Raw genomic sequence first — 14,470 nt, forward strand, 5'->3', positions numbered from 1 at the left:
TCAACAAACCGAGACATAAGTTTTACCAAGTTTTGAATTAGAAAGTTAATCATTTAGCAGAAATGACCATGACTCTCACCCAAACAACCCCAAATGTAACCCAAAATTACGTTTTACCAAGTTTTGAATTGAGTGAATAAATATAATTTAGCAATAATGACCTTGACCCAAACCTAAGATGATCTCATAATCAACCCTTCCATCAAGTTTTATCCATTCTCAATACTGATCAGGCTATTCATTACGTATGACTCCACATTGAATAATGTTTAACTAAAGCGGACAACAAGCTATAGTGGGTTCTGGCTGGTCTTATCCAGACCAGAAGGAGACTGTTGCAATTAGAGAGCTGCAGACACTAAAATTAACATAAGAACTGCGTTAGTTTTTAGTTTGGATGCTATTGATTTTGATCTAAAGGACAGCAAATGCAAGCCAATGCAGATTGTCACAATTATCATGAAACATTCTACACATCAAGTTTCATTCAGATTACATGCAAGGGGACAATCTTATTTTACAATTCAATTTGTGACACTTACTTGGTATTCAGTTGAAATTCTTGATATTACACATTAACTATTAATAAAAAAGTTAAAGTGCAAGATGAGCCGTCATTGAATGCCAGTGGCCATGATTACAAACAGTCTCAAGTCCAGGTCTAGACTCAGAAAAGCACTTATTAAATTACAAAGAATCATCTTTATTCTATTCGTTTTACAAAATTAAATTTGATGAAATGTATAAAAAAAAAAATGAATAGTAGTATAATTCAGCAAATATCATCATAAAACTCCACCAAAAAGAAATTTACAATGAAATGAAGATCTGCAGTTTTGCCACTTGAGTCTGAACTCGGACATGAGACTTTTTGTAATCATGGCCTCAGGGTCAATATTCAATAACATTTTGGGTCGGAATTTGAGACTCGGACTTAGAAAAGTAAATTTTAATTTTATTATAAAAATGCTATAACAGGAGCAAAGATGGCAAAAATTGCTGTACCGGTTACAAATAATCAGTTCTACAAACTGGTATACATCTTTTGTCAAAGTTAATTATATTACAGATATTTTGAAACATTTAAGAATTCAGTTCTCTGAGCCTGAGTCTTAAACTCACACTCAAGACTTTAGTGAATACAGACCCTGGTTGCCAACGGCGATGATATTCGTATATCAAGGCTGCATGTTAAGGGGAAATTGTTGATCTTCGTTTGGTAAATTTTCAGAGTGAAAAGGGGGAATAACTTATTACTATTTAGGAATGTCTACTTAAGATCACTTAAAGTGGTTTACCTTTGTATTGGTATGCTGATGAGGATTGCCATTATAAGATATAACAAGCATTTTCAGTGAAAAGATATCCCCCACCAACAATGGCTTGTTTGTGCTTGATGGCTTGTTTGTGCTTGAAGGTTAAAAAAAATCTCAGAAAGAATAAGATAATCACATTGGTTTTACTGAGAAACGGCTGCAAACAATGATTTTTTAATAAATCAAGGGCAATAACTCTAAGGAAAATTGACCAATCCAAAAGAAAAATAGACAGGCATCATCACAGTATGTTGGTTCTTATTTATTGCAAGTGTCATGAAATTCTACCAGCTAGTTGCATAGAAAAGGCTGCAAACATGGATCTTTTAATAAATCAAGGGCAAATAACTCATATAGAAATTACACAATCCAAAATATAAATAAACAGGCATCATCGCAGTATGTTGGTTCATATTTATTTCAAGTTTCAAGAATTTCTACCAACTAGTTACTGAGAAATGGCTGTAAATGAGAGTTTTTTCAAAAAATCAAGGGCAATAACTCCAAGTACAATTGACCAATCCCAAAAAAAATTAACAGGCATCATCCCAGTATAGTAATTCATATTTATTTTAAGTTTCATGAAATTCTGCCAGCTAGTGACTGAGAAATGGCTGTGAATGTGCATTTTTCAAAAAAATCAAGGGCAATAACTCCAATGACAATTGACCAATCAAATTTTTTTTGGATGGGCATCATTCCAGTATAGTGGTTCATATTTATTTTAAGTTTCATGAAATTATACCGGCTAGTTACTGAGAAAACGCAGGTGAAGGGCGGAAGGAAGGACGGACGGAAGGAAAGACGGACGGAAGGACGGACGGACAACGCCATTTCAATATCCCCCTCCCTATTTCATAGGCGGGGGATAATAAATGTGACTAAATTGACTTTACATTAGAATTGTATGTTCATAAATGTATTCTAGTTCTTCTGGTGGCAACAAAATGGGGGCTGACAGTGACAGTGTCCTGATCTTAAGCTTTTATCTGAATCATCATTGTGTGATCTGAAATGATTTATTAAACAGCTAATGACCTTAAAACATCATTTTAGACAAAACAATCATTCATGGTTAGAGAACACTTAGTGGCACTTAATAAAATTTCTATACATTCTATAGTCAATTGACCACTTTGCACACAAAATAACCCTGATCTTGATTGTTTCACCACCTATGGGAGCAAGTTTCAATTTTCACAAACACATTAAACAATGATAGAAGAAAGTAATGTTTTTTTGTAAGAAAAAATAAATTTATTGAATGTTACCACTTTGAATCAAATCAAAACATTCAGGTGCAAGACCTACAAAGATGGAAAGTACCCAATGTCTGATACGATATGCTTTGATTTACTGTCATTTGTAAATAAAATAGAAAAAACAACAACATGTAACACTGAGTAGTCACTTATGGCTTGGTATAATTTGTCCTTAGAATTGTGTGTGAATAAAAGTCATTGAGTTCCTCTTGTGTCCTGATGATAGGAGTTTAACTGAATCATCAATGTGTGGTCTGAATAATGCATTTAAGTAAGTTTTGGGCCTGATAGTGAAACAATAGCCATCAACATACTTTGCCAGAAGGAACTTTATAATACATCATTTCAGACCAAACACTCAGTCTAACAACTGTGGTTGTGATAAGTAATGTATTCCTAAAGTCTGAGGATCAGATTTATAAGCTTTGAAATAGTTCTCCTTTTAGTAATAGCATATGCATTATGTTGCCCATTAAAGAAGAAGAAAAAGAAGAAGAAGAAGAAGAAGAAGAAGAAGAAGAAGAAGAAGAAGAAGAAGAAGAAGAAATATAATACAAAAATACAATTATAAAATAATTATGATGATGCATAGTAATTTACTGAAGGAAAATCAAAAAATGATATCTTTAATTTGTACTACTACTTCTACTACAACTACAACTACAACAACTACTACTACTACTTATAATAATAATAATAATAATAATAATAATAATAATAATAATCATAAAATCATTATTATGGTTTATGATACTGATAATAATGTATAGCAACTTAATTATGATGATAACACTAAACTAATACATGTATAATAATGTGGTTTTTTTATTATAGATCTAATTCAGAATAATAAAAAATAAGAAATTTTATTTAAAGAAATAAATTTGTGAACAAATATCACAATTGGAGTGAATTAAAAATATGTTATAATATCCTTAAAATCCATTCATCAGTCTCAGCATCATAGGACAGGTAAAAATTACCTTGAGACTAACCCCAGGTATTTGAATAAACGCGCACCTTGATTAATTTGCATATCAATGTACTTATACGCATGCGCATTACATTCCGAAAGATGGGAGGCCGTTGAAACGGTGTGAACTTAGAAAACATTCCAGTAATGTGTTTACAATGTGATTTTTAAACGTTTTTCGTGTAACTGACTGGAATTTATTTGGAATTTTATTGCTGGTGTTTTATTTTTGTCGCGTGGATTACAAGTGCCGATATGGTGAAATCGGAAGAAGTTCGGGACCGTCAAAAACTCGCAAACTTGATAACTCAGTGGAACTTAGATCATTACGATCTTTTTGAATTAAGTCCGCCAAATGAGGTAAAGTATTGGCGAAATTACACCTTTTATTTATGATGATATAAAGTCGAATGTATATCCTTCCTTTTTAGGGTTTTTATTAACCAATTATCTCACCTGAGCAGGTAAGTTCAGGTGACAAAATTCGTCAACAATTCCCAAAATGGCCGACAAATTTAAGGTCAAGTATGTAAACAAAGGTTTCATTGTCACCTGAATTAAATGAACATATGTCGGAATATAATATGTTGCTATTTTTAATTGCGTCTGTTCTCTTATTAACCTGTTTATTTCACAGGTAATTCCTGTTCGCCAGAAAGTTCAAATTTGTTCCATAGCTGGGTTACCTCCCTTGAAAATTAACTTCCTGTTGTCTGTCAAAACATGGTCGACGTTATATTCTATACACGCTCACGGTCTGACCACTGGAATCTATACACCCCCATTGAAATGTCGTAAAATATATGAAAATTTCTTTATCCACATTTTTTTTTTGAGATTTCAGATAATAATTAAGACAGAAGATGACAATTTTAAATAAAATAAATACTTTACAAGGAAATAAACAATTATAGCTCACTGTTCCCAAGTTCGATCGACATTGGAATCTATACAGCTACACCGTAGGACAGACAATGGAGTCTTTTCCAACTCCAACGTAGCACTAACATTGGACTGTATACAGCTTTATATTAAGACAGATATTGGAATCTAAACAGCTTCAAATTTGAGAGATCTTGGATTCAATACAGCCTAAAATTTGGACAAACATTGAACGTTATACAGCCTCAACTGAAGACAAAGATTAGAATCTATATATACAGCTTCAACTTAACAGCCTCAACTGAAGACAAACATTAGAATCTATACAGCCTCAACTTAAGATAAACATTAGAATCTATACAGCCTTAACTGAAGACAAACATTCGAATCTATACAGCCTCAACTGAAGACATTCATTGGAATCTATACAGTCTCAACTGAAGACAAACATTAGAATCTATACAGCCTCAGCTTAAGACAAACATTGGAATCTATACAGCCTCACCTTTAGATAAACATTGGAATCTATACAGCCTCAACTGAAGACAAACATTGGAATCTATACAGCCTCAGCTTAAGACAAACATTGGAATCTATACAGCCTCAGCTTAAGACAAACATTGGAATCTATACAGCCTCAGCTTAAGACAAACATTGGAATCTATACAGCCTCAGCTTAAGACAAACATTGGAATCTATACAGCCTCACCTTTGGATAAATATTGGAATCTATACAGCCTCAACTGAAGACAAACATTGGAATCTATACAGCCTCAACTGAAGACAAACATTAGAATCTATACAGCCTCAACTGAAGACATACATTGGAATCTATACAGCCACAACTGAAGACAAACATTAGAATATATACAGCCTTAACTGAAAGCATACATTAGAATATATACAGCCTCAACTTAAGATAAACATTGGAATCTATACAGCCTTAACTGAAAGCAAACATTGGAATCTATACAGCCTCAACTGAAGACAAAGATTAGAATCTATACAGCTTCAGCTTAAGACAAACATTGGAATCTATACAGCCTCAACTGAAGACAAACATTAGAATCTATACAGCCTCAACTGAAGACAAACATTCGAATCTATACAGCCTCAACTGAAGACATACATTGGAATCTATACAGCCTCAACTGAAGACATACATTGGAATCTATACAGTCTCAACTGAAGACAAACATTAGAATCTATACAGCCTCAGCTTAAGACAAACATTGGAATCTATACAGCCTCACCTTAAGATAAACATTGGAATCTATACAGCCTCAACTTTAGACAAACATTAGAATCTATACAGCCTCAGCTTAAGACAAACATTGGAATCTATACAGCCTCACCTTAAGATTAACATTGGAATCTATACAGCCTCAATTTTAGACAAACATTAGAATCTATACAGCCTCAGCTTAAGACAAACATTGGAATCTATACAGCCTCACCTTAAGATAAACATTGGAATCTATACAGCCTCAACTTTAGACAAACATTAGAATCTATACAGCCTCAGCTTAAGACAAACATTGGAATCTATACAGCCTCACCTTTAGATAAACATTGGAATCTATACAGCCTCAACTGAAGACAAACATTGGAATCTATACAGCCTCAACTGAAGACAAACATTAGAATCTATACAGCCTCAACTGAAGACATACATTGGAATCTATACAGCCTCAACTGAAGACAAACATTAGAATCTATACAGCCTCAGTTTAAGACAAACATTGGAATCTATACAGCCTCACCTTAAGATAAACATTGGAATCTATACAGCCTTAACTTTAGACAAACATTAGAATCTATACAGCCTCAACTGAAGACATACATTGGAATCTATACAGCCTCAACTGAAGACAAACATTAGAATCTATACAGCCTCAGCTTAAGACAAACATTGGAATCTATACAGCCTCAACTCAAGGCAATCATTGGAATCTATACATCTTCAAGTTAGGACAAACATTGGTGTCTATACAGTCTCAGTATTGTCTTGTATATATACAGCTTTTAAAAAGTATTTAGCAACAGCTTTGGTTCTTAATCTGTTTTATTGATCATATACAATGTTTTATATAACATGAGTTACACTAAATGTAGCAATCACATGCAGGGAAACCCTTAGATATTTTGTAAGAAAAATGTTGAGTTCTCTGTAGCCACTCTATATGTATATGCATAAAGAACACATTTTACAACAAAAAATATATCTGTTTTATCTTGAAGGCTAGGAATGGACATGTACATGTACCCTATGACACCAACACAATATAATCAAAATAACAACACATTTAAATTTGTTAAAATGTTTGATAATATACGAATGGGTATTCAATGAAGAGTATAATAAATACAGTTTAAAATGGTTAAACTAAAATGACACATTCGGTCTTGTTTCGTACAGAAAAATGAAGAGAATAAAGGTACACATAGTGTCAACATAAATACATACTATCCCCAAATAAGAAAATGTTATGATAAAGGTTGATTACTCACCACTTAACCTCATAAAAATACAGGTAGTTACAAGACAAATTTCAAGTATGTGGATGAAACAAATGGAACACATCCAAGTTAACTGAAGACTCTGACTATGTCTGGATTTATCTTATCTTGCACTGTCAAAGAATATTTTTTCCATATATCCATGTTTAATGGAATATCATTACTATTAATATAGATATTCATTATTGTTGTGCATACTTGTTATGTAAGTTAAAATAAATCATGTTCAAATTACAAAGGAAACACATCCAGATTGTCAACTGTAGTGTGAACTTGACTTTCTATGTTAAGAAAACCTTTCTTTCTATTCTTTGCCTGAAAAAATAAATAATAAAGATATAGATTAAAAGCATCCCCATTTATCAAAAATCAGCAGTTAGCAATTTTTTTGGCAATCTTGGGCATTTATCAGTTCATATGCAATACGGAAATAAATGCTGTTAATAGGAAATTACAAGAATTTCAAATGTATAAGAAACATTTTTGCATAAAGTTTAGTTGTAGAGGATCTTTTAGGATTATGATATAGTAATACTGGCAAATTGAAATTGGAATACATGATACTTATTTCATGGCAAGATTTAAAGTTTAACACAGTATTCACATATTTAGAAAAAAACAAATACAACATACATATTATCGTTCTTCAATGCTGCATGCAAATCCTTATTCGCCACCTCTCGAACACCATTTTTCCATGAGTACATACTGCAATTAAATCTAAAAAAAAAAATCTATGAAAAATCTTTCTTTTGTTGATCACCTTCAAAAATCAAAGTCTTAAAACCTATTGTGCAGATATTAAGAAGTTTTTTTACAACAAAAGTATGCTATATGGATTGCCTGTACGGTAGTATTAGGCAAAATATATTAAAACATACTTTGTGGTTTGCTTTACTCTCATGATATTATTTCAAAGTCTGAAGCAGTTAAATATTCCTAAAAATCCAATAAAGAAAAAAGTCCAATTCTAGGATCACAATACACATGATATCATATTGGAAATCATGATTAAAAAAGAAGGTGTTTTAAACATTTCTTGTAAACATTACCTGACAATAAGACTCTTTCCTGCCTTTCCTCATCATATTGCTCTCAACAATCTGCATAACCTGAAATTATATTTGAATAATGCAATACTTGATAACTTTGTCATTATCAACTATGACTGCAAGTCTTGGTATAAAACCTTCAGTTCCCATAGTCTTTGATATTCTTCAAGATATATTACAAAAAGAAAAGGAAAATCTTTACTGTGCATGATATCTGATCTGCTTTCATTGCCACAATTGATGAAAATAAAATTTGGACAAATGGGAGCAATTCTCTCAACTAGAATCTGACATTGCATTAAGAATGTTATGCATCAGTCAATTATAACCACAAACACTTGACAAAGTACCATTATGAACCAAACATACATAAAATAACATTCAAATATTCGTCTTTGATATATCAAACGTCACAATAAAATCATATATCTTTTATACTGTTAGCATACTTGATCCCAATCCTTTCGTACCACAGCGACACATCATGGTGACGGAGAAATTACAAAGTTGACTTGAGGCTGTTTATCCATGTCGACATATTGGAAGTCCAAGTTATAATCCTTAAAATAGCTATTATACAAAAACGGTAGCTTAAATGGCTATCCGGAAATAAAACTAGTTGAAATGGTCGCAGTCAACAGTTTCATGGTTTACTTTACGGAAAAATTTAAGGGTGTATAGATTCCAATGGTCAGACTGTGAGCGTGTATAGAATATAACGTCGACCTCAAAACATAGTCACTTGTCAAATTTGTTAAGGGACTGGTGCATGCAGGGTGTCACTGTTAATTTATTTGATCTGTCTACCTAATTTGTTCAGTTCTTAAGTAATTGACAGTTATTATATAATTTGACTTAAAATTAAAAATGTATTGACAGTTTATTTTTATTAATTAAAAGCACTGACTGCCCCATCTAACATATCCCTTTTACCCGCAACAGATATAACATGTACAATATAATATGTTTTTTATTATTATATTTTATATTATATGTATTTTGTCTTTGAAGATGTATGCATTATCTAAGATATGAGACATACGTCTTACTTCTTGGGAAGGCAGTTTTTACCCTGAAATCCAGCCAAAAATATTTCTGTAAAACAAATATTTGTCCCAGTTTGTACACAGTCTTGGAACAGTGAATTTTTGCGCATTTTTCATACTCCTATATATTCCTTTTAAAACAACTTTGCTTGGTTTCTTTTGTTTAAATATGTTATCGTCAATTCACATATTTATGCTTTTTGTCACTACTTTCACAATTGTCACAAAAAGTTGAAAAGTGGGTGTTAATTATTCTTATAAGAGAATGGTGTTCAGGCTTTAATATTGTCATGCATGAGGGAATTTTTAAATAACATTGGACAGATGCTCAGCACATAAAGGTGGCGTGTCACATGATAGACCAACATCCCTATCTCAAAGGTCCAGGTTACACTTAAAAGGGCTATCATCTTGGAATGTTGCATATTTGCACATAAAGCATAGGTGGTCATGTCCAGGCTGTAACTTTGTCAGGCACCAGGGCATTTTGAAATCGCAGTGCAGAGATGTTGGGCACATAAAGAGGACAGGTCAGGTGCAAGACCAAGCATGCAAGGATCATAACTTTGTTGCCAAGTATTACCAAATTACCTCCCTTGGTTAGATCAAAATTCTAAAGCACAATTTACTGAATGTGAATGGAAATTTAAAGATATTGAATAGCACTACATGTTTGACTAATGCATGTTACATGAACCATAACTCTGTGGCAACCTGTTACCTTATTTTCTTCCTTGAAATTAAGTGTTTAAGCAAATTGATTTACTTTTCATTAGCACTTTAGCAAAATTCTATGGAAGTGAAAACAATTTGAAGCACCAGTAAATGACAATGTGATATGACGTTTTGTACAAGAATCCTGTCTCTAGGAACTGATATTACCAAATTGCCTCCCTTGATATGATCAAATTAGAGTTCTTCGGATTCGTAAATGAAGTCCATGCAAATTGAAAGATTGGTTAATGACAGTCCTTTTGTTACCGAATCAACTCTGTTGGCAAACAAGCATTTCCCATAAAAACATTCAAGAAAGACAGTGAAGTTAGAAATAAAAGAAATAAAAGTTGAATGCAATAAGGATTTGTTCCTATTTGTGTTACCATAACTGTATGATCCATTTTTCAAAACTCTTTTGATATGTATTATGTTTTAGAAAAACTGTATTGATGTGGCTTTTGCACAAATGCAAGAATTATTTATTATACTTAAGTATTAAAACTATATGGTATTTGTAATCAAATTCCATTCATTAATCCTAACATATGGTAGGTTTACTGAAAATTAGAACTTTGTATTCATGACAAATGGTTTATGATCTAGGAGTAATATTTCACTGCATGGCTTATATTTGTATAGTAATGATGAACTTACCACAATTGACTTGTTACATGCGTGCACAACCCCCTTGTCAGATATACTATAATTTTGGGCTCTCATCTTATCCTGTGATATATTAATTGCTAATATATTCGCACAACATGCTATTTCTAGGCAGATTTTCATTTATTTTGATGAGCAATTATGAATTTCCCATCCAGACATACTGTTGCAGTCTCTGTTCCAGTTCTGAAATTCTGATTAACGCCCATACAATCCATTACCTTTGAAAGGGTGGTAATTGGACAGAGCAGAACATGTGTTTTAACCATATGAATTTTTGCATGCTGAAAGACTAGCAAGATAGATAAGATAGAGGTTCCAATCACATATTGCATGTTTTTGTTCACAAATTGCACCCATAGGAAAGCCTGAATGATCCAATATCTAGTGTTTTGTGTTATTAATGAGTGTACTCTCTCAACAGGAATATTGTTAATATAAAGATCATTCTTGCATATGAGTTCGAGAACTGTTTTTTGTTGTTGAAAAAAATGTATACATCACTACATGATTCTTAGTGGACTTCTTGGACATACAATGGATTTTAAACATCTGTGTATTTTTAAATGAATAATTGTGTTTTATGAATGGAATGTCATGGCAGGCATTTGTTCCAGAGGATTGAATTTCACATAATTATACAGAACTCATTGGAGTGCATAAATATGGCCATTTTGGGCAGTCACAGCTCCTCAGAGGAAAATTAAATCTGTTATCATTGACTATGATCAAGCACTGATCAACAGTATGTAACGGTGACAAACCATCCTATTGTGTAGATATTCTATTATTCATGTCCTGTTGCTGGAAGTGTCAAGGCATTTTAAATATTTAACCTCTGAATTTGTCCATTGAGCCCTTAATGCTTTTAGAAGAACAGTTGGACTTTTAACAACAACTACAGCTGGTCAAGCTTGGTATGAGTTGTCTTGGTTGTTTTGGATTTCTGAACTGGAAAAAGAAGTCACACAGAACCAAAGGCCGATGTATTTCTGAGGTACATGTATTGACATACATAAGAAAACACAGACCCTCTGAAATAAAGAAATATTTCCAGTGGTCGAAATTTGCACATGCCTTTAAGCACAGCATTGGTGTTAAAATGCTTACAATAGGGTTTGTTATGATATAAAATGCCAAGCATGAGTGAAATAATTTGGGTTTGTTCATCAAAATTCTAACTTTTGTGACAGTATTTCTCTGTAAAGAGCAGAACAGATTTTTTTTGCTTTCAAGTACTGTACATACAGTTAGGGTTATTTTCATTTACTAATTAGAAAATGAATGTGCTCAAATCCAATGTCACAATGAATGGTTAACATTATATGACAGCCATCCATGTGCCTTAATACTTAATACCTACAAAATCACCCTACTTCAGTTACTCTTCCCTTTTCCATTGATAGTTTTATTATTAAAAATCTTAACAGTTGTGGAAACTGAAAATAGGTCTATGAAGCATTATTTGTAATATTTCATTGTCAGCAAATTAAATATAGAATTTGTCAATACAAATATGCAAATATTATGCAATGAGTAGTCAAGTAAATGAGAATCAACACCTTCCTCTGTTTATCTTTAATCTGATCTAAACCAAAGGATGAAATCCTTTTCCATCACGACATAAACATGTATACTACGTTCAACAGCACATTAATGAATACAAAACTGAACTAATTTTCCCCTCCCCCTTGTTGAAAAGTCCTATACATGTAGCATAATAGTGGAGTGTGGAAAAGGATGACTGCTACCTGTAATTAATAGACAAGTAAGAGTTATTAGTTATCTCCTCCCCCAGGGACATGTTTTTAAGGGTACGCCGAAAACTTAAAAGTAAACAAAAAACATCCAACACAAATGAATCATCAATACAAGAAACTAATTAGTCCTAAAGCGCAGTGGTCAAATTAAAAAGCCTCTAGGAGAAAGTCTTTGCCTTTGACATTGTCAACACTAAGCAGTCTTTGTAACACTAAATTAATGTAATATACAGCACAACTCATGTGGATATCATTCATTATTGTCACGGCGGCAAGGTCTCCGGGATGTCAGCAGCTCCTTAGTCCCTGCTTTATTGTAAGGTTGAAGACGGGCAAGGGCACGTGGTACACTGGTCATAGGCCTATCTGGACTAGAGTTTCGGTGGTCCGACTGGTCAAAGCTCAGACGCTTTGGCTCTAAAGTTGATTGGGTAGTCTGCCTTGGAGTAGAAGCCCTGGTTGGCCTACCTGGTATGCTTTCCGAAGGAGACGCCTTGGTGGGTGTTTCGCTTGAGCTAAGCGGGGTTTGAGAACCTCCTGGTGGTAGTGATGGAGTCAGAGGCATGGAAACCTGTGGTGTTACCCTGGATGGAGGAGGGCAATTGGAAACTTCTTGTTGTGGTCGTTCCACAGCGGGTGTCACCGACAAACCTGGCAAGGGAGTGCCGTGGAAAGGGGTGAACTTTCGAAGGTGTTGTCGGTTCCGGATAGTTACTCGGCCTGTACCATCCACACGGATAACATACTGGTGGTACTGCCTTACCTCTACAACAGTCCCAGTGCGCTCCCACCTCCTTGGATGGTTGCCGACCAAGTTTTGCAGATAAACATGATCTCCCACCTGCAATGGAGGCAATCTGTGGGTGTGTTCATTCCAACGCTCATGATCCCTTGAATGTCTTCGGGCAAGGGCCATCTCTCGATGCGACATCAACTCAGTCCAAGTCTCATGAGGAGAGTATCGACCCATTAGGATTGGGATAGCATCACGGATGGGTCGTCCAAACAGTATTAATGCTGGGGACGATTTTGTCTCTGGGTCAACAGAATTTCTGTACATCAGTAAGGCTCTCTGGAACTTATCTACATCAAGGGATCCTGTTGCAGTAACATTGTCCATGAGCATGCGTTTAACTGTTTTAACAGCTAACTCCGCCCTGCAATTAGCATGTGGGTTTGCAACGGACGTAATCCTGTGTCGAACTCCCCAGGCCTTTAAGAACTCCTGTGTCTTTCCAGCTGTGAACTGTGGTCCCCCATCAGAAGTTAACTCTTCAGGTATCCCAAATGTCACAAATGTCTCCCGCAGTCGCTTGATAAGGCCCTCCGCACCTGATTCTGACCTGTGTACCATAGGCCAGTTTGAGTATCTATCGACTATCACCACATAATCCTTGCTGTTATAAGTGAAATAGTCACTGCAGATCATCTGAAATGGGTAGTCTGGAGGTGTTATGTCTGAAGGAGGCTGCATCGGGTTGGACTTGGCCATCTTATGGCAGTGTACGCACTGTTCCCTCACCCTGGCAATATCAATTGAAATGTCTGGCCAATACACAGAGTCCATGGCCCTTGCACGCATTGCGCTGACTCCTTGGTGGGCTGCATGGAGTGCATTAAGTACCGGCTTGCGGAGTACAGGGGGAATAACTATTCTTTGGCCCATGAGAACCACACCGTCCACAACACATAGGCCTGCAGCAAAGCGATGAAAAGGGCGCAAGGGCACTGGTAGCTCCCTGCAGTCCTCTGGAAACCCAGCCTCCAGGATGTTGACAAGGTCAACAAACGTCGGGTCTGATGCTGTGGCCTCTCGTACCATGTCCCAAGTAACAACAGTGATGATCGCATTAAGTGCACTGCTTGCAGCGGCAACTGTATCACTGTCATTTGCCATATCATTATCCTCGGCGTGCTGGTATAAGCGTGTCAAGGTGTCACGGTAGAACTCTGTTGTATTACTGAGAGTATCAGTTTCCGGTGCTTCGCCTGGTAACAGAAGACGATCTGGCTGACCAGCAGGGTGTCTTGAAGCTGCATCTGGATCTAGGTTCCTTTTGCCAGGTACATGAACGATTGAGAATCTATATCCTAGGGTCTTCTCTTTGAGGTTTAGAAGTCTCCTGTTGTCAATGTCGGTGAGCGACCTGTCATTCAGGATCTGGAGAAGGGGTTTGTGATCCGTGGCTACGATGAGGTCTTTGCATCCAAGAATATAATACCGTGTTTGGTGGAGTGCATACACTACAGCCAAGGCCTCACCTTCAATGGGAGCATAC

The 14,470-nt window shown here is 35.1% G+C and overlaps 1 protein-coding gene and 1 long non-coding RNA gene across 7 annotated transcripts in view; one reads left to right on the plus strand and one right to left on the minus strand.

Moving 5' to 3' along the window:
* The first annotated feature begins 3,654 nt into the window (after positions 1-3,654).
* The window catches only part of LOC128237195 (afadin-like), a 60,491-nt gene continuing 49,675 nt past the window's right edge, over positions 3,655-14,470 (plus strand). For all 6 annotated transcript variants that reach the window (XM_052952505.1, XM_052952509.1, XM_052952507.1 and 3 more), the window contains exon 1: positions 3,655-3,911. In XM_052952505.1, the coding sequence (XP_052808465.1) occupies positions 3,807-3,911 (105 nt within the window). In that variant the 5' untranslated portion in view covers positions 3,655-3,806. The remainder of the gene's footprint in view (positions 3,912-14,470) is intronic.
* LOC128237209 (uncharacterized) lies at positions 6,329-8,625 on the minus strand. The gene is made up of 4 exons (XR_008261523.1): positions 8,455-8,625; positions 8,006-8,065; positions 7,587-7,673; positions 6,329-7,268 (listed from the first exon to the last, which is right to left on the minus strand). It is a non-coding gene; the product is annotated as an uncharacterized LOC128237209 (long non-coding RNA).

This window comes from Mya arenaria, chromosome 6 (genome assembly GCF_026914265.1).
Source record: "Mya arenaria isolate MELC-2E11 chromosome 6, ASM2691426v1".
Lineage (NCBI taxonomy): Eukaryota > Metazoa > Mollusca > Bivalvia > Myida > Myidae > Mya > Mya arenaria.